The 17,898-nt window shown below is 38.2% G+C and overlaps 1 protein-coding gene across 3 annotated transcripts in view; it reads left to right on the forward strand.

Annotated features, from left to right (window-relative positions):
- LOC111570176 (kinesin-like protein KIF21A) overlaps nucleotides 1-17,898 on the forward strand; it is a 55,149-nt gene that overhangs the window by 18,847 nt on the left and 18,404 nt on the right. For 2 of the 3 annotated variants that reach the window (XM_035949331.2, XM_035949332.2), the window contains exons 2-17: nucleotides 2,687-2,909; nucleotides 6,255-6,437; nucleotides 6,831-6,980; nucleotides 9,124-9,258; nucleotides 9,413-9,577; nucleotides 10,224-10,339; nucleotides 11,428-11,623; nucleotides 11,713-11,902; nucleotides 13,033-13,096; nucleotides 13,290-13,481; nucleotides 15,102-15,143; nucleotides 15,716-15,776; nucleotides 15,864-15,975; nucleotides 16,070-16,258; nucleotides 17,350-17,549; nucleotides 17,635-17,742. In XM_035949331.2, coding sequence (XP_035805224.2) covers nucleotides 2,687-2,909; nucleotides 6,255-6,437; nucleotides 6,831-6,980; nucleotides 9,124-9,258; nucleotides 9,413-9,577; nucleotides 10,224-10,339; nucleotides 11,428-11,623; nucleotides 11,713-11,902; nucleotides 13,033-13,096; nucleotides 13,290-13,481; nucleotides 15,102-15,143; nucleotides 15,716-15,776; nucleotides 15,864-15,975; nucleotides 16,070-16,258; nucleotides 17,350-17,549; nucleotides 17,635-17,742 — 2,326 coding nt within the window. The remainder of the gene's footprint in view (nucleotides 1-2,686; nucleotides 2,910-6,254; nucleotides 6,438-6,830; nucleotides 6,981-9,123; nucleotides 9,259-9,412; nucleotides 9,578-10,223; nucleotides 10,340-11,427; nucleotides 11,624-11,712; nucleotides 11,903-13,032; nucleotides 13,097-13,289; nucleotides 13,482-15,101; nucleotides 15,144-15,715; nucleotides 15,777-15,863; nucleotides 15,976-16,069; nucleotides 16,259-17,349; nucleotides 17,550-17,634; nucleotides 17,743-17,898) is intronic. The other variant, XM_023272788.3, reaches the window with a different exon arrangement.

Below are 17,898 nucleotides of genomic sequence, written 5' to 3' on the forward strand. Positions count from 1 at the left end.
ATGGAAACTTATGGCCCACCCTGTATATATGCAGCACAACTGTAACTAGAATTAGAGGGAACTCAGAAATGTCCTCTATACAGTATGACACCACTATAATGCCTGAGATCATAAAAAAAAGAAAAAGTTGAATGTCTTTGATTATTTATTTTAAAACAACACAACTGAAAACTACATGTACAACATTTGTATCCCCAAGTGTTATTAGTACTGGACAAAAAAATGTCTTTACACACTATAGATAATTTGCTGTTTCCATTTTTTATTTTCTCCACTTGTTTCTCCCATCTGCTCTGTGTTACACAAGCTGCAGTTCAGCCCAATTCAGCCAAAAAGTCTCTTAATTTTTGTTATGTGACTCTTGATTACAACTGAGTCACTCTTGGCTTCATGGTTGTATAAAAGAGCACAGATTTTTTTTTGTTCTTTACAAAATCTGGTTATTGGAAACACTTTATTTTTGGCTAATATTTTAAATGAGAAATTATTTCGTTGAAATATCACAATTTTAAGCTTAGATTTGGTTAAGTTTTCCAATGGAACGGTGCAGATTCTTAGTTCAAGGACCTTCAGAAAGTTATAAATCTAACACTTCTTTTTATTTTTACACTTTCTGGCTCTGTTAAATGTCATTTTGGTGATTTGTTTTTTTTAAAGATAAGATGCCTTTCAAACCAGCCAGTGGATTTTGAGGTTTGGATGGTTAAAGTTTACCATATGTCCAAATATCTCCTCCAATATGTCCACTTCCTCTTCAGGTGGACTGTAGGTGTAGTGATGAAAACTGCATGAGGAAATGTTGTCAAAGCGAAGCGTGTTTATTTGAACGAAAGCAAACAGAGTGATTCCTTAATGAAATCCAGGGCGGGACTGTTTACCCAGAGCTCTGCTGCTCTGCCTCGCTGCCGAACACTGAGGGCTCTGTGCTGTGTTCAGGCTGAATGCTGGCACTGCAGGCTTCCACATACAGAAACACTCACACAGGCTTCCACATACAGAAACACTCACAGAGCACAGAAGCAGCTCTCATCTCTTCACCTCAGTGAAATGTGTTACCATCTTTTGCTTAGCTGAACTTTCACCATCGAAGTTGTACTAATCCGTCATAGTCTTCTAGTGGCAGACCAACTGTTGATCAGGCTGCAGATCAGAAAGCTACATCCTGCCTTTTTCTTACATGCAAACTAAAAAGGCCTCAAAGTGTTTTTGAGGCTTAATCAGTGGTTTTTGAAACCGATCACGAGCAGATTCTTGACTTGGCTCGATTTAAGTCTTGGCTATATGGGTGAAATTTGGTGCATAGACCCATGTTTTCCTCAGCATAAATCATAATAACAGATCAGGTTGATTGAAACAGAAATGGTTGGTGCTTCAGTTCCTGGCAGCTCTGCTATCATTGGTGTGAGTGTTTGTGAATGAGAAACACATTGTAAAGCAGTTTCACTTTAAGTACAAAAGCACATGAAAGTGCAAACCGTTTGCCATGACCTGCAGACTAAATGTCACTGCCATGAACCTGGACTGTCATTATGTCAGCAGGTCAACGGAATTTGTTACCTTTGAATACATTATGCAAAGACATGTTAGACTTGTCATTATGATCATGATAGTGTGCAAATATTAGCATTTAGCTCAAAGCACAGCTATGCTTAAGGTTCAGTAATGTCTGTATAGTCAATGTACAATATTCACTCTTTGGTTTATGTCTGTAGTGTGTTTGTAGGCCAAATAGTATTAACAAATCACAGGTAAGCACTCATGTGGAGAGTTTAAGAGGCGCAAAAGCATCAACTATTGTCTGATGACAGTTTAGTTTTTTACAAGCAGATAACTGTTGATAGGGATTAGCGGTTACTCATTATATAGTAGTTAGTAGGTTCCTAGATTGGGTAAACAATGACAGATGTGTGATGCAGTCATTACCCGGATATCCGTTATCTGATAGCTAGATATCTGCTGGTTACAACACAGACACTGACCAATGAGTTTCTAGATTGAAGGCTCAGGCTGTGACCATGGCTATAGGCTCTAGAGCCCAACCAATAGTGGATTTTTTTTGTTCAGATACAGATTTTAGGTAGCTAGAAAGTCTGATATCAGTGTATAGGGCAATATTGTTTCTATATATGTTAGTTATACTGAAAAACATAAAATCATGTGGTCATTTTCCAGCAATGTGTTTCTCTAAACAGTCACTAAAGCTGGACTCCGCACCATACTCTGCTACATGTGCTGCAGACAGAGCTGAAACTAATGCAAACTTTTTCTGTATTATGTTGTATAAAAGAAAATTTTCAATCAGTGCGAATCCAACAACTTATATGCAGATACTGACATATCCCTTGATAGGCCAATATCGACCGATAATATCAGTCAACTGGTGTTGTCTTTCTCAGATTTGTGATTCTGAATGAACACATAGCATGCTTAGAAAACATGTGTTGCAAGGTAAATTGGTGGTTTAGAAATGAAGGGTGTCAGGTGTTTTTTTTTCTTACGCAGCACTGAATCATGCCGTTTAATGCCACTGTCTCATTTTTAAGCACCAGTCAGCTCTGGAATTTATGGGTAATGGTGACTCCTGCCAGAAATAATAAATAGTGGAGGATTCTTTTCAGTTTGAGCAGCTTTAATTCTAGGAGAAATCTATCCTTACAGTTACTAATTTTCTGTTTTTGTCTACCAGGATTCGTCCTCAGCTGGCCAAAGAGAAGATCGAAGGCTGCCACATCTGTACATACGTGATGCCTGGAGAGCCACAGGTGGTTCTGGGTAAAGACAAAGCCTTCACCTACGATTATGTGTTCGATATGGACACCCAGCAGGATGCCATCTACACTCACTGCACCGAGAGACTCATCGAGGGCTGCTTCGAGGGCTACAACGCCACCATCTTCGCATACGGACAGGTTGGTCAGCAGGCCTTTGCAGGTTCAGCGCGTCTGTGCACAGTTTTATAAATGCAGAATGGCATGCATTTCCACTTTACCCCCTCATTTTCACAATACTGGATCAGAGCAGTTCGGTGATATAGCATGAATACTCACATTCAAGTTTGCATCGCTCAAGGGGAACTGGGCTCTTTCTCGAATCCTCAGATTTATGGCAGCATGTGACACGGAGCTGATTTCATTTCATATCATTAGGCATGTAATGAGGGAGGGAACAGGCCTCAGAGGATCAGTGCAGCTGACGTGTTTCAACCTGTTCTCAGCACCGCAGCTTTATATTACTTCTGATAGATTAGCCTGACTGGGAGGGATAGAAAAAGGGAGTTTATTACCCAACGGAGGCCAAGTGAAAACAGAATGCTTCACCTCATACCAGAGCAGGAAAGTAAACCTGAAATCAGAACATATTTGAGAGACCTCAAAGATGTTGTACACAAATCTTCGCCCGGTTTGACATTTTAGGAAATACCTGTATTTGTTCATTGATACCATTCTCATGCCAGTGAAATGAATATGAAGGTATTGCAAACTGTTTAGTGCAAGAAATAGTCTTAAACATGACCCCCTATTACACAAACAAATGTAACCTTTAGTTTAGTTTTGTATAGATTCAAACCCAGACATGTAAGTTGTTATTTTCAACAGTTTCAGATGTGCTTTTGGGCAGATTTTGCCACTTTTGGACAAAGTCAGGCTAGTGGTTTCCTTGTTGTAAGCAATCGTTGTTAACCCTCTAAACCCCAAACTCTCGTCATGTTTTTACCCCCGATGGGCTCTTTTTTCACAACAATATAAAGTCCTGCACCTCTATGGAAGCTGCACAACCATGACTAGAAATAGAACTCAGAAATATCTTCTCTGCAGTATGACAACATTATAATACCCTAAGTCATATAAAAACAAGGCAAAAATCAAATTTGAATGATTATTTGTTTTATGAAATTTTTTAAAATTCCTAGAATCAACATGTACAACATTTTTCCAAGTTCCACAGGTGTTACCAATCCTTACCAAAAGAATAATTACTCCACTATTTAAGTTTTTAATTTGTTTTCATATTTGTTTCCGATCTACTTTGTGTAAACACAGCCTGCAGTTCAGTTCGTTTTAGCTGAAAAGTCCCTCAATTTTAGTCACGTGACTGTTGGTCACAGGTAAGTCACTTAGGGTTTGCTGATTGTGCAAAAAAGTGCAGAATTTTTTATTTTTCACAGAATCAGGCTGAAACCAACAGATTATTTTTGACAAATTTTTAAATGAGACAAGAAGAATAAAGTAATTTTTGCTGAAATATCGGAGGTTTTGGAGATTTGGAGTTTTCGAATGCAACTTATGTGGGTTATTCAAGAACTAATGGAAAGTTAAAAACCTCATGATTCTTTTTATTTTGACCATTTCTCGCTTTGATAAATTGTGCAATTTTGGTGATCTTTATTAAACAATAACATGCATTTTAGTTCAAAGGTTTAGCGGGTTGAAGTATGCCAGTATGTTTTTTTCTGTGCAGATTCAAATTAAAACAGAAAATGTGCATAAAAGTAATGTAGGCTAATGCAAAGTTTTATTTTCTTAAATGACACGTAAAATAAAGTAAATTTCAAGAAATATCATGATTTTAAGCTTAGATTTGGAGACATTTTATGACCCAATGCGTGTGAGTTATTCAAAACCTGTCTGGAAGTTAAAAATCTGACAATTATTTCTGTTTTTTATGGTTTCTGGCTCTGATAAATTGCTTAATTTTTGTGATTTAAAAAAAACAAAACAAAAAACAACATGACTTTGAAAGCTGCTGGTGTTGTTGGAATATAGAGGGTTACGAGCTTTACTTGAGGTGCCTGCAAGGTTTTTTTTTTTGTGTGAAAGATCAAAATGAATCAGTAATTGTGCATAGAATAATGTAGTTCAATGCAAATGTGCAGTCTGAGCCACTTTCCAGCTGAACTACTGCCGTTACGCTTCCCTCTTCTTAATCTTCCCCCATCGCTCCTCGCCTTTCTGTCCATTATTCTCTCCTCACATTGTTCTGTGGCTCTTGTGTTCGTGTCAAGGAGTCTTTCACAGTGGAGGCCTCACACACTCAAACACACATAAAGAAGCAACAAGTACACAAACGCAGCAGTCGCACAGGTGTGGTCTCATCCAGCAACACACACACACACACACACACACACACCTTCCCTCATCTATCACACACTCTCTTCTGTCAGGGTTTCTTTCAGGCGTTTCGGCGGGAGGAGACGGTGGATGGTGAATTTGAACCCCACGTTGCATTCCTCTTTTTGTCACCATGACGACCATCCCATCCCCTCTGAAACCCCCGAAAATACGGCACTCCCACTAGCTTTTTGCCCCTTCAATCACAGAAGCTTGAGCAGCTCAAGTCTTTGGAAAAGTTTCTTTCCATTTTGGTGACATTTGATATCAATCTGGGTTCAGAAAAACAACATAAAATGTGGCTCATTTTGTTCAGACTATTGCAAAAAAAACTTCTGCTCAGACGTCTCCGATTGTCCTAATTTTTTCTAGCATAAAATAAGGATATAAACAAAGATATTTGTTAAATTTTACCTTGATATATCACATTTTTTGAAGAAATTGCCCATTGACCCACTTTGACCACAACTTTCTTTTGAAATTTGAGGCTGTTTGAGCAACAGTATCTCAGGAATTATTAAATATTATTTCACTCTTATTTCTCATCATGAAATATATTCATAATCAAAATCATATTTTTGTAGTACTACTGGTCATATTTGCTCAATCAGTTGTTAAAGTTACAACAAAGATAACATTTTCCCCCATTTTCTGATCAAGTATTTCTTATATAAAATATTCTAAATGTATTATTCTGCATTATTGTGACATGCAGCTGCATAATGTTCAGAAAACATCATTGTCTTCTGCATTATCAATTTTTGTGTGCTCATCGTTTTTTTTCATATTTAAATCACCTGTAATTAAATACTATTTGATATATTTGTGCAATATTGCAGATTCTTAATCAATGACACGATGAGAAACAGCTGTAAAAATGTCAGTCTTTTATTTTTAGTAGTTCCTGGGACATTGTTGTTCAAACAGTCTCAAATTTCAATGTGCAAAAACGTGCTGAAAGTGGATCCACATATCCTGAAAAATACTTGATGTCTTCATCTAAAATTTCATAGATACCATTTTAAATATTCATAGTTCATGATCAAAAAAAAAATTCAAGCATATCAGAGATGGTTGATCAGAAGACTTCACATATAAAAACTTGTAAAAACAACATACAAACACTAAAACTCCTCTGTCTTCTAGACGGGTTCGGGGAAAACCTACACGATGGGAACCGGCTTCGACGTCAACATCGGAGAGGACGAGCTGGGCATCATTCCTCGAGCCGTCAACCACCTGTTCAGAGGCATCGAGGAGCGCCGACAGACGGCCACCGAGCAGGGAAGGCCTGTTCCCGAGTTCAAGATCAACGCTCAGTTCCTGGAGGTACAAAAAACACAAAAACTCAATGAGGAAAACCAAGAATTACACCCAGAAACCTCAAATTAAGATGCATTCTCAGCACGCTGGGTCCACTTAGGGTTCGTTAGTTAGATATAACCAGAACATGTAGACAGCAGGAGGTCAGAGGTTGGCAGACAGAGTTCAGGTCAAATGTCTAGATGACCCAACTGCCATTAAACTGTCATTAGTTTGTCCCTGAGGTCAGCTTCTGCCTTTTATTTTTAACTGCCTACAAGTGGCTGCCAGCAGCTGGTGAGGAAGCAGCTGAAGGGAGAAAATGAAGCTGCAGACGGCAGCGCAGATGATGACAAAGCAATTATTCACATGTTTTTACATATTTTATGTTCATTACAATGTGTTTCACCTCCTCTCCAGCTGTACAACGAAGAGGTTCTGGACTTGTTCGATTCGACTCGAGACCTGGAGGCCAGGAGGCAGAAATCCAACATCAAAATCCACGAGGACGCCAACGGAGGCATCTACACCGTCGGAGTCACCACCCGCACCGTCACCTCTGCAGCCGAGGTCGGATTCAACATCCCAAAGCAGCGTTTTATTTGCACTAACACCCTTTTTGACCAACGTTTTAGCTGTGTTTACTCAGGGAAGGATGTACGGGACATGTTCCCTTTCATATTTAGAACAGGTGCATCACTGCAAATCTAAAACAGCACCTTAGATAATTAGTTGGTCTTGTTTTACTCTCAAAATATGAATTAAGAGCTCATAGAACTCTCTTACATCATTTGCAACAACGCTGTTTTTCACCATCTATCAAAGTAGGTGGCACATAACAGTCCAGTTTGTGCAAAAGAAGAGTCAAAACATGCGCAAAACCTGGTTAACAAAGATCCATTTTCTGACTGGGGTTTTTGGTTTTGTTGAGCTGACTAAATCACAGAAGGTCCAGCTATGTTGAGCCTGCTTTAGACCACCTCTCTGGTGCCTGAATTTAGTGTTTTCTTTACATAAATTAAGACATTTCTGCCATAAACTGATGCAGAAAAGGCACAAATTGGTGCATAAAGATTCACTAAATGCAAAAGAGGCTTCATTCGTCCTCCCCAATATTCAGATGAAATCTCCAAACATGTAATTCTACTACTGAATTTGCCTTAATTCACAAGCAGTACTACTTTTTAATGTCTTAAAAACCTTTGTTTCGACAATCATCCCGCTCTTATTCTGAAATTCAAGTTGTGACTGGCTTTAAACACACCAGTATAAGATTAAAGGGTCAGTTCACTTGAGTTTTCTCACTAATATCTACAGTAGTTTCAGTGTCTGTATCTGCACAGGATACATTCTTAAATATCCACCTGTACCCCAGTATGGTGGTGCTGACTGTTATTTTTTATTTAGTTTCCTGTTTTACTAATAGCATTGACCCGTGGTAGGATCTTCTCCCATGCCTTTCCTGTCTCTCCACAACTGGGCAAAAATAAAAGCAAAATGCACAAAAATTTATCCTAAAAACGAAAAAATCTGTCCAAAACATCACCTTCAGCTCAGTTTCCTCTTCCTGTATTTCCATTTAAAGAAATAAGCTGCATGTTGTTCTGCTCCACACAAACATCAGTTATTCTCTGCTCCCTGTTCACTGAATGTCAATTAATGGAACTTTCCTCGTCGTAATTCCTCCATTCGGAAACCAATACAGACGTCACTTCCTCCATGCATTGCCGTGGTAACATAAACACCTCGGATACCTGTTCTTGCCACTGCGGAAGTTTTGCACTCCCGAAATAAAATGTCGAATAATATGGAAACAAAACCTGATATCATTAGAAAACCTACACTGTTGGAATGAAGCCGTGAATAAATGTGATGAGATGAATCCAGAATATAACAGATGAAAAGTGAAGACCCTCACTTCCCTCCTGAGACCTAATTTGCCTGACTAAATTAAATGTACAGCTTAAGACCATACATGAAATATTTATTATGGATACTGATTTAAATGTTCAAGTGACTGATATTTATGTAGCACTTTTAAAACACTCAGTGAGACTTTCCAATATAGACATGTTTATCCAAAAAGTCTAAATATTAAGGGTTAAAAACCTACATTATCGTCTAAAAATTGCAAATTTACCTGACTGCATTAAATATTAAACCTCAGGCATTGCAATGCTATTATTGTACAAATTTACCTCAGTAATTGAAGTATTAAGAATAAGATCCTAAAGTATTTTTTATAAAATATGAATTTACTTGACTAACTTAAATTTTAAGATTAAGACTCCACAATGTTACATAAGAAATACATTTAGCTGAATAACTCCCTGCAATGTTATTTATTAGAAAAATTCACCTGACTAATTTAGATATCAAGGTTAAGACCCTATAATGTTATTAATTAAATGAACTTACCAGACTAATATAAATATTGAGGTTAAAGAAAAGGTTTAGAAATTGACTTGACTATATATGAAGATACTATTTTTATGATACACTATTCCAGGTTACATGACTCATTTTAAAAATACCCTACGAGGTATAAGATTCATGTATAAGGTTAATGCCCAACTAAATTATACCTGAAATACCCAAACATTCCAAAGACTGGTGACTTCTGTGTCAATATTACCCTCCTGTGCAGGTAAAACTTTCAATGCAAGACACACATTTTGTTGTTATTCACTTTGGTCCATGTGTCCTCTGCCAGATGATTCAGTGTCTGAAGCTCGGCGCTCTGTCTCGAACCACCGCCAGCACCCAGATGAACGTCCAGAGTTCACGCTCTCACGCCATCTTCACCATCCACCTGTGCCAAGTGCGAGTCTGCTCTCCGGACAACAACGTACGTATTGTAAAACAAGACAGTGAACCTCTGTTGCTGCTGCTAAAAGGTGTGTTTCTGATGTTTTCCAGTGGGTTAGATGATCATCTAGTCAAAATGAAACAAACAAAACTGCTGCCCTTCCGTCTCTCCCATTGTGTTCCGTCTATTCCAGGATAATGTGACGGATAACCGTCTGACCAATGATTCAGAGATCGATGAGTTCGAGACGCTGACGGCCAAGTTCCACTTTGTGGATTTAGCAGGTTCTGAGAGACTGAAGAGAACCGGAGCTACAGGAGACCGAGCTAAAGAGGGAATCTCCATCAACTGTGGGCTGGTGAGGAAACTGTCGGACTGTGGACTGAGACTTTTAAACCAAACAGTAGGAGGGTACTTCAAAAAGTTCTTGGCTTTACCTGGAAACAAGGGCAGAACTCCCACTTTGGGACATAACCTTATACCATAAGCCTTTTATCACATAAACACAAATGTTTGAAGCAATTAAAGACAAATAGAGAGAAAAGCTTGAAACTTTCTGGTGTTACTCTAGGACTATGCATCGTCCACGCAGCATCAGGTGGAAGAAGCAGCCAAATGTGACATGCACCTTAATCATTGACCTGCACTGTCTGATTTCTATCGGTTTCTCAAACTGAAATCTAACATCAGATTGATGATGAGGACATGCATCATGTTGAGAAGCATCTGGAGACTGTGTTCAAAAACAATGCAAGAACAATCTTTCTCCTGTGACTGTTTCTGGTGAGGATGAGAACTTTTTGAAGTGTCCTTATGGAAATGTTGTGGAGCGACAGAGACCCCTGCTGTTCAGAATAGGGATTACACCATTTCCCTCACAACACAAATATGATGATTTCAAGAAAGTGCGGTGTACTTTCTGTTGCCGCTAATACTGTAATTCTCTACAAACATAATGTATAATGTGCTCTAAATCATTTTTTTTTTTTTGTGTTTTTCCTCAGCTGGCTCTGGGAAATGTCATCAGCGCTCTGGGAGACAGAAGTAAACGCTCCACTCATGTGCCTTACAGAGACTCCAAACTGACCCGGCTGCTGCAGGACTCACTGGGTGGAAACAGGTTTGTGGAGCTGAATTATTCAACTATTAAACATGCAAATGTGGATGACAGATGAAGTATTTTGGTGCTGCAAAAGTTGAAATTCCTTCTGAAACCAGCGATTGAACCGAGATCCAAAGTGCAACATGAAAATTTGAAGCAGTAGCAAGCAGAGTTACAGCAGAGCAAATAGTAAATATACTTCACTAGCCTAATTTTGAAAATGTTTTCTTTCACCCTGTAGGTTAAATTAGCCTTAAAAAATAGTCCTCATATCTAATTTGCTGATTTATTCTGTTTAAATCAAGACAGCAACCTTTAACCCTCTCAGCTCCAAGCAGTTTGTGGTTTTTTTTTTGCTTCTGTCACATTTTTACTCAATGTGGGCTCATTTTTTTACTGCAAAATAAAGTCCCCCTTCTACATAAACATCACAACCACGACTAGAAGAAATCATAAAAACTGAAAAAACAGAAGTGAATTTCTTAATTTTTTTTATTTTACAAAAATTGAAAAAAAAAATGGAATCAATATGTAAAATGTTTTTCAAAGTGCCCACAGGTATTAGCAATACTGGGAAAAAAATATGTTGACTCGACATACTTCTGATAGTTTACTACTTACATTTAAAATGTATTTCTATGCTCTCCGATCAGCTTTGTGTAAACACTGCCTGTGGTTCAACAGAAAAGTCCATGAATTTTGGCCATGTGACAGTTGGTTGCAACTGAATCATGAATGACTTCTCAGTTGGGTCATGAATTTTAGAATTTAATGGTTTTTTTTTTTACAGAATCTGGTTAGAGTAAATGGTTTATTTTTAACAGATTTTTAAATAAGACATGCAGAATAAAGTGATTTCAATGAGATATGATTTTAAGCTTAGATTTTCCACACCAGACAGAAAGTTACATGATTCTTTGTTGAGGTTCAGAGGATTAAAAAGCTCAAAACTTTCACATATTTATTTAAATTTTTACATACACCAGGACGAACAAATGAAGAAACTATGAAGACTCGTCTGACATCTGTGGCTATCCATATTATCTATCAGAATTCCTTATAATTCTCTGAGACTGATCATAATTCTTCATTTTTACTTTTTCCAGTCAAACAGTGATGATCGCCTGCATCAGCCCATCGGACCGAGACTTCATGGAGACTTTAAACACCCTCAAATACGCCAACCGAGCCCGAAACATCAAGAACAAGGTGATGGTGAACCAGGACAGAGCCAGTCAGCAGATCAGTGCCCTGAGGACGGAGATCGCTCGACTGCAGATGGAGCTGATGGAGTACAAGACGGTAAGAACCCCGTGGAGGATCGTAGGTGGAAAATGTAAGAATCGGGAGAATGTTTGGTGGGTTTTTTTAATGCTCCCTGTAATGTCCAGGGAAAGCGGATGGTGGGTGAAGACGGTATGGAGGGCATCAACGATCTGGTCCACGAGAACTCCATGCTGCAGACGGAGAACAACAACCTGAGGGTGAGGGTGAAGGCCATGCAGGAGACCATCGACGCCCAGAGAGCCAGACTCACCCAGATCCTCAGCGACCAGGCCAACCAGGCTCTGGCCAAAGCAGGTACCACTGTAAAATCTCTTCAATGGCAAGTGATGCCCATCTTTCCAGCTACGACTAGGCCAAGGTCAGTCACTGCGCAATCGTTGCACCCTTAACAGTTCGCTCAAAGTATGGCAGAATGCACCATGGAAAGTAGTGTCCAGCTGATAGCCACTAACCAGCAATATTTACCATCATGCATTGCATCAAAGGAGAAAGATATACAGACAAGACAGGCAGACAGGAGCCAATTGAGCATTGGTGGCATTTCCAAAGATTTCTAACTGTTTTATAGTGTTGACATGTTTTCTGGTGGATTTTCTGGTTTTAAGGTGCATTTTCTGACGTTAAGATTTTTTTTTGAGATATCTTCTGATTCTAAGATGTGTTTTCTGGTGCTCACGTGTTTTGCAATGTATTTAGGTGTGTTTTCTAGCGCTAAGGTGTGTTTTTGGACGTATTTTCCGGTTTTAAGGTGTGTTTTCTGACGTATTTTCTGCTTTTAAGGTGCATTTTCTGGCGCTAAGATGTGTTTTCTGACATATTTTCTGGTTTTAAGATGCATTTTCTAGCACTAAGATGTGTTTTCCAATTTATTTTCTGCTTTGAGGTGTGTTTTATGGTGCTAAGATGTGTTATCCGATGTATTTTCTCGTTTTAAGGTGCATTTTTGAGCACTAAGGCGTGTTTTCTGACAGATTTTCCGGTTTTAAGGTGTGTTTTCTGATGTATTTTATGGTTTTAAGGTGTGTTTTCGGGCGTTAATACGGGTTTTCTAAAGAATGTATCTTGTCTATATGTGTCGTTTGTTGAAATGACAACATTCTCGAAGCAAATTCACGATTTATTTTGTGAAAATATTAAAAATAAAAAATAATAATTCATATCGACATGTTTATTGGAAGCACACACAAACATTGTTGTTGGAAAATACATTTAGTATAATTTTGATTTATCACATTAATACTGGTTCACTATGATAGCTGGCATTGATCTGATACGTTTTAATTGAGAATCAGCAGTGATGTAATTAGTTGCGCCGAGACTCGAGTAACATCTGAAGTTGTTAGTTTTGCCGAGGAGCTGTTAATTTTGTAGATGCAAAGATGCCATTTCATCTGAAAGTTCAAAAGTGATGCTTCTGCTTCTAGGTGAAGGTAACGAAGAAATTGGGAACATGATTCAAAACTACATCAAAGAAATCGAGGAGCTGAGGTATGTAAAGAAAACTGATTATTATTAGATTATTTTGGATCATTTTCAAAATTCATTTCAACCAGTTAATGTAATTTAGTAAAGATGTGTGTCTGCAACTGCTTTTTAAACAACTCTGCACAATCGCATTTCAGTAAATAGTGAAAGAAAGCACAGTGTGACTTACAATCTAGAGGACTGATGTGTTTCTCAGAGCGAAGCTTCTTGAGAGTGAAGCTGTGAATGAGAACCTGAGGAAGAATCTGTCGAGAGCCTCGACTCGCTCCTCGATCTTTGGCGGTCCAGGATCCTTCCTCGCCCCGGAGAAGGAGGCCAGCGACGTGATCGAGATGGCCAAGAAAAGCCTGGAGAAGATGAAGAAGAAGGAGAGGAAGAAGAAGAAGAGGTATAAAAAAATTCTAAATCCAAGTTTTTACCAGCTTCCTTTGTTTTTTTAAGGAATCAGGGTTTCAGATTATTAAACTGTGGAAACAGTTTAATAATCCGAACCCAAACCTGCCACATTTGAAAATCATGTTATCATTAAAAATCATCAAAATTGCACAGATTATCGTTGCTCCAAACTGCAGCAACAGGAAGAGTCCTCAGATTCCTTAGATCGTCATATCTTTCTACTGGAAAACTTTACCAGATCTAAGCTTAAAATCATGATATTTTAATTAAAATCACATCAGTCTACATGTTTTAGCTTTTTGTTTTTTTTAAATTTTAGTAGGACCCAATGTGGAGTCTAACAAGCCTTTTAGTAGCATTAATAGCAATTGTAGACATCAACAATTGCTTTTTGACTAGTTAGAATTCCAATACATGTCCATGATGTGATTTTGACCGTTAGCAGTTCTAATGAAACATATCCACAATTCGTTCCTGTTCAGTTCTTGTTATATTATTATATATATATAGGTATCTGTAACTGAACTCTCTGAACCTTATAACTCGCCTTCAGCTGTTAATGAGACGTTACCTTTAACCCTTTGATGCACGACATAGGTCAAAAGTGACGAATGAAAAATGGGTATCTCTCGACCCATATTGAGCATCAAAGGGTTAAAACTGACCAAAATTACACCATTTAATGAAACTAGAAACTGTAAAAACTGAAAGAATGATTGGATTTTCAACTTTCTAACAGCCCTTGAACTAACATGCAAATGTGACATGCAGGTTTGTCTGGAAAATGATCAAATCTAAGCTTAAAATTGTGATATTTCATCAAAATCACTTTACTCTGCAATTATGACTGAAAAATTCAGCAAAAAAAAATGTTTGCACCACATTCGTATGAAAAAAAAAACAATCTATATCGAAAGAAATTGTATCAGTCTTTTTTTTTTATTGTATGATTTATGGCATTCTGCTGCACAAAAGACGTTTTTGAGTTGGATGTGCTGTTTCCATAGAGGTACAGGAGTTTATTTCGTAGTGAAAAATGATTCCACACTGAGTAAAAATGTGGCAAAACCAAAGAAAAACACCCAGAAACTACTTGGGGTTCAGAGGGTTAAATTCAGACGTACTTACTTGCATACATTCAGGGAATGAATCGTATTATTACTGCAAACAGAAAACAGCTTTGAAGTTAAACAAGAATGACATTCAGGAAACAGAAAATGGAAAGTTTGTCTGTTGCCACGGTGAGGGAGTTTGTCCTGGTGTGTTGTGGGTAATTATCTCCTGAATCCCTGCATTAGGGGTTTGATGTTTCTTTAATGGTCCTGGACTTAGACAAGTCGAAGGTGACAGCTAATAATGACAATGGTTCACTGACAAGCTGTGGCTTGCTGCAGCATTTTACCCTTTAGCTACATCTGTGAACGTCTGCGGTTTCTTAGCTTAAACCTCCGGGATTCGCCATTTAAACGTGCTGTCTTTGAGTCTCTGCACTCACTTCCTGTCTCTCTGCTGTCTTATAAACTTTCCCCAAATTCTGCCGCCTCTTTGCTCCCTTCTTCCTCCTCCACGCCTCACCATCCTCACCCTCCATCCCCATCTTTTCTCTCCGAAGACTGAGGCAATACGAGGAGAATCACCACCAGGAGGTTGCCAGGTTTGCCATCCAGAAATGGGTCACATTTAGAATCTAGCTGGGACGTCCCCAGTGTCCTTTTTTTTTGTGTGCACCGAGTAATTGAAATGATTTCAGTTGATTGTTGACCCTCATCTTCCTTCGCAAGCTCCCCAAAAGTAACGAAAACTAACTTTTTCTGCACCTACAGGTGGTTTTTACACTCCTGGAGCTCCTCTTTAACCCTCTACTCTCGCTGGTCTTTCCTCCCTGCTGCACACTGCAAGATGCCAATCAATTCTAAGTAGAAAAATCTGGAAAAATGTCCCAAAATGTCATACATAATTTGTAGAATTTGGTCACCAAATCTTTGCAATGTGTTGCAGCTTTGCTTACAGAGTGTTTGTAACGTGGGTGGTAGAAACCATCAGTCATGTAATCATTTTATCTGCATCATTCATGTGCAATCACAGTGAAATCATTCATTAATCGACCGTTTCTTCATCTGCTCATGATCTCATGAAATCATTTGCATGTGTTCTTTATCTGCTATGCTCTTAATCCAAATCTGAAGGGAGAGTTTTGCTTTTCTTAACGCTGTTTTTCTCCCTCAGTGTCGTCAAAGATGAGCTCCCAGACAACGATCAGGAAAGAGGCAACGAGGAAGCAGAGGTGGTACGTGGAGATTAGATTGTTGGATTACTCTATAAAGATCTTCATCACACTTCATTCAAGGTGTATTTATTTCCTCGTCTTCACCAGGAGGGCAGCGACCACGAAGAAGCCGAGGATGCCGACGGAGAAGACGAAGACTTTGACATGGCAGGAGAGGAATCCTCCGACGAGTCCGACTCTGAAGAGCTGGACGAGAAAGGTGAAGATGCTTTTCCTCCACGGTTTCAGATCAAATGTAAGCCTGAAGTCATAGTTTTTTGTGTGTGTGTGTGTGTGTGTGTGTTGATGTGCAGAAAACGTCCAAGCCGACTTGGCCAACATCACCTGTGAGATCGCCATCAAGCAGAAGCTGATCGACGAGCTGGAGAACAGCCAGCGACGTCTTCACACCCTGAAACAGCAATACGAACAGAAGCTGATGATGCTGCAGAACAAGATCAGAGACACGCAGCTGGAGAGGGACAAAGTGCTGCACAATATGGGTAAGAAACATGCAGAGATAATTACTTTCACTGAGTGTCTTGAATATTTTTTCAAAAACCTAGAATTTTTAAAATAATGCATTGTAATAAAAAAAAAAGAAAGTAAAAAAAATGCAAAAATAGTAAAATATCACAATTCAAATACAGTGAAAAAACAGGAAATCTTTTGCTGAGAAACTGCTCCTGTTATTATCTGAGCGTAAATGTACATGTGAATATAAAATATAAGATTTACACTGTTCAAAAAACTAAAGAAAAAATCCATAAAAGGTGCCAGGTGGAATACTGTAACCTAAACAGTAGAAAATAACAGAAAATCTATAAAATAATGATATTTTTAGCTGATTTAAATACAATAAAAGCCTGTAGTTTTGCTGTCATACATTGTAAAAGACCAAATTACTATTTTAAAAAGTACTGTTATTTTATTGTGTATTTTGTTTTCTGTTTTTTCCTTTCCAGTAAACATCGCGTGAATTTTTTTCTCAGTGATTTTATGAATTGTTATGATGAAACTGAAAATATCTGTAAAACAACAGTAATTTATTAAAAAAGATAATGGTTAAAAACTCACTAAAATTACAAGGAAAAACATTAAATCAATAGCTTGAGCATAAACAATTATAGAAAAAAGATACAGATAATTATTGTCATTTTAAGCAAATTTGTATGTAATTTAAGAAAGCTGAGAAAAATAATGTAGTAAAATTCATGTAAGAAAAAAGGAAAAATAAATCAGATTTGTTTTTTTTTTTTACTAAAACTAATTGTTGGGATGTTCATTTATAGGTAATGTCTGTAATTTGACACTTTTCTGCAAAATAATATATACATATTTTTAAAAAGCTACATAATTACTGTAACATTTTCTGTTATTTCTGTGAAATTTAGAATTTTTACTGTGCATTTGGACTTTGAAGATCATGTATAATGTCCATATTCTCTGTTTTTATGAATTTGGATCTAACTATCCATACCACATACTAGTAAGTCTCAGTCAGATAAGAGAAAGGTTAAAGGCTCTTATTGTTTCGGGTTCAGAGAGCTAAACAAATAAAACGCCGCTACATCCTCCTTTTCTCCATCTCCAGGCTCAGTGGAGTCAGGAACAGAGGAAAAGGCCAAAAAGATCAAAGTGGAGTACGAGAGGAAGCTGAGCTCCATGAACAAAGAGCTGCAGAAGCTGCAGTCGGCCCAGAAGGAACACGCTCGGCTGCTGAAGAACCAGTCGCAGTACGAGAAGCAGCTCAAGAAGCTGCAGCAGGACGTGACCGAGATGAAGAAAACCAAGGTACAGAGGATTTCTCTTTGCATAAACACATTCTCTGTCACACTTTGCAGATTTGAACTCCTGCTGCATCGTGTTTGTCCACCAGGTGTCACTGATGCGTCAGATGAAGGAGCAGCAGGAGAGGAACCGAGCTTCAGAGTGCCGGAGGAACCGAGAGATCGCCTCTCTGAAGAAAGACCAGCGCAGAGCCGAGGTCAGAGGACGGAAACACTCACAGGGATTCAATATCATGAGCATAATTAGCTGTTAGTTTCATTTGCATCGTATAGCTGATAGTAATTTAATGATTTCAATTTGATCATAAATGAAATGATTCATATATAATATTATTAAAATAGTAAATAGAATA

This window comes from Amphiprion ocellaris, chromosome 21 (assembly GCF_022539595.1).
Source record: "Amphiprion ocellaris isolate individual 3 ecotype Okinawa chromosome 21, ASM2253959v1, whole genome shotgun sequence".
Taxonomy (NCBI): domain Eukaryota; kingdom Metazoa; phylum Chordata; class Actinopteri; family Pomacentridae; genus Amphiprion; species Amphiprion ocellaris.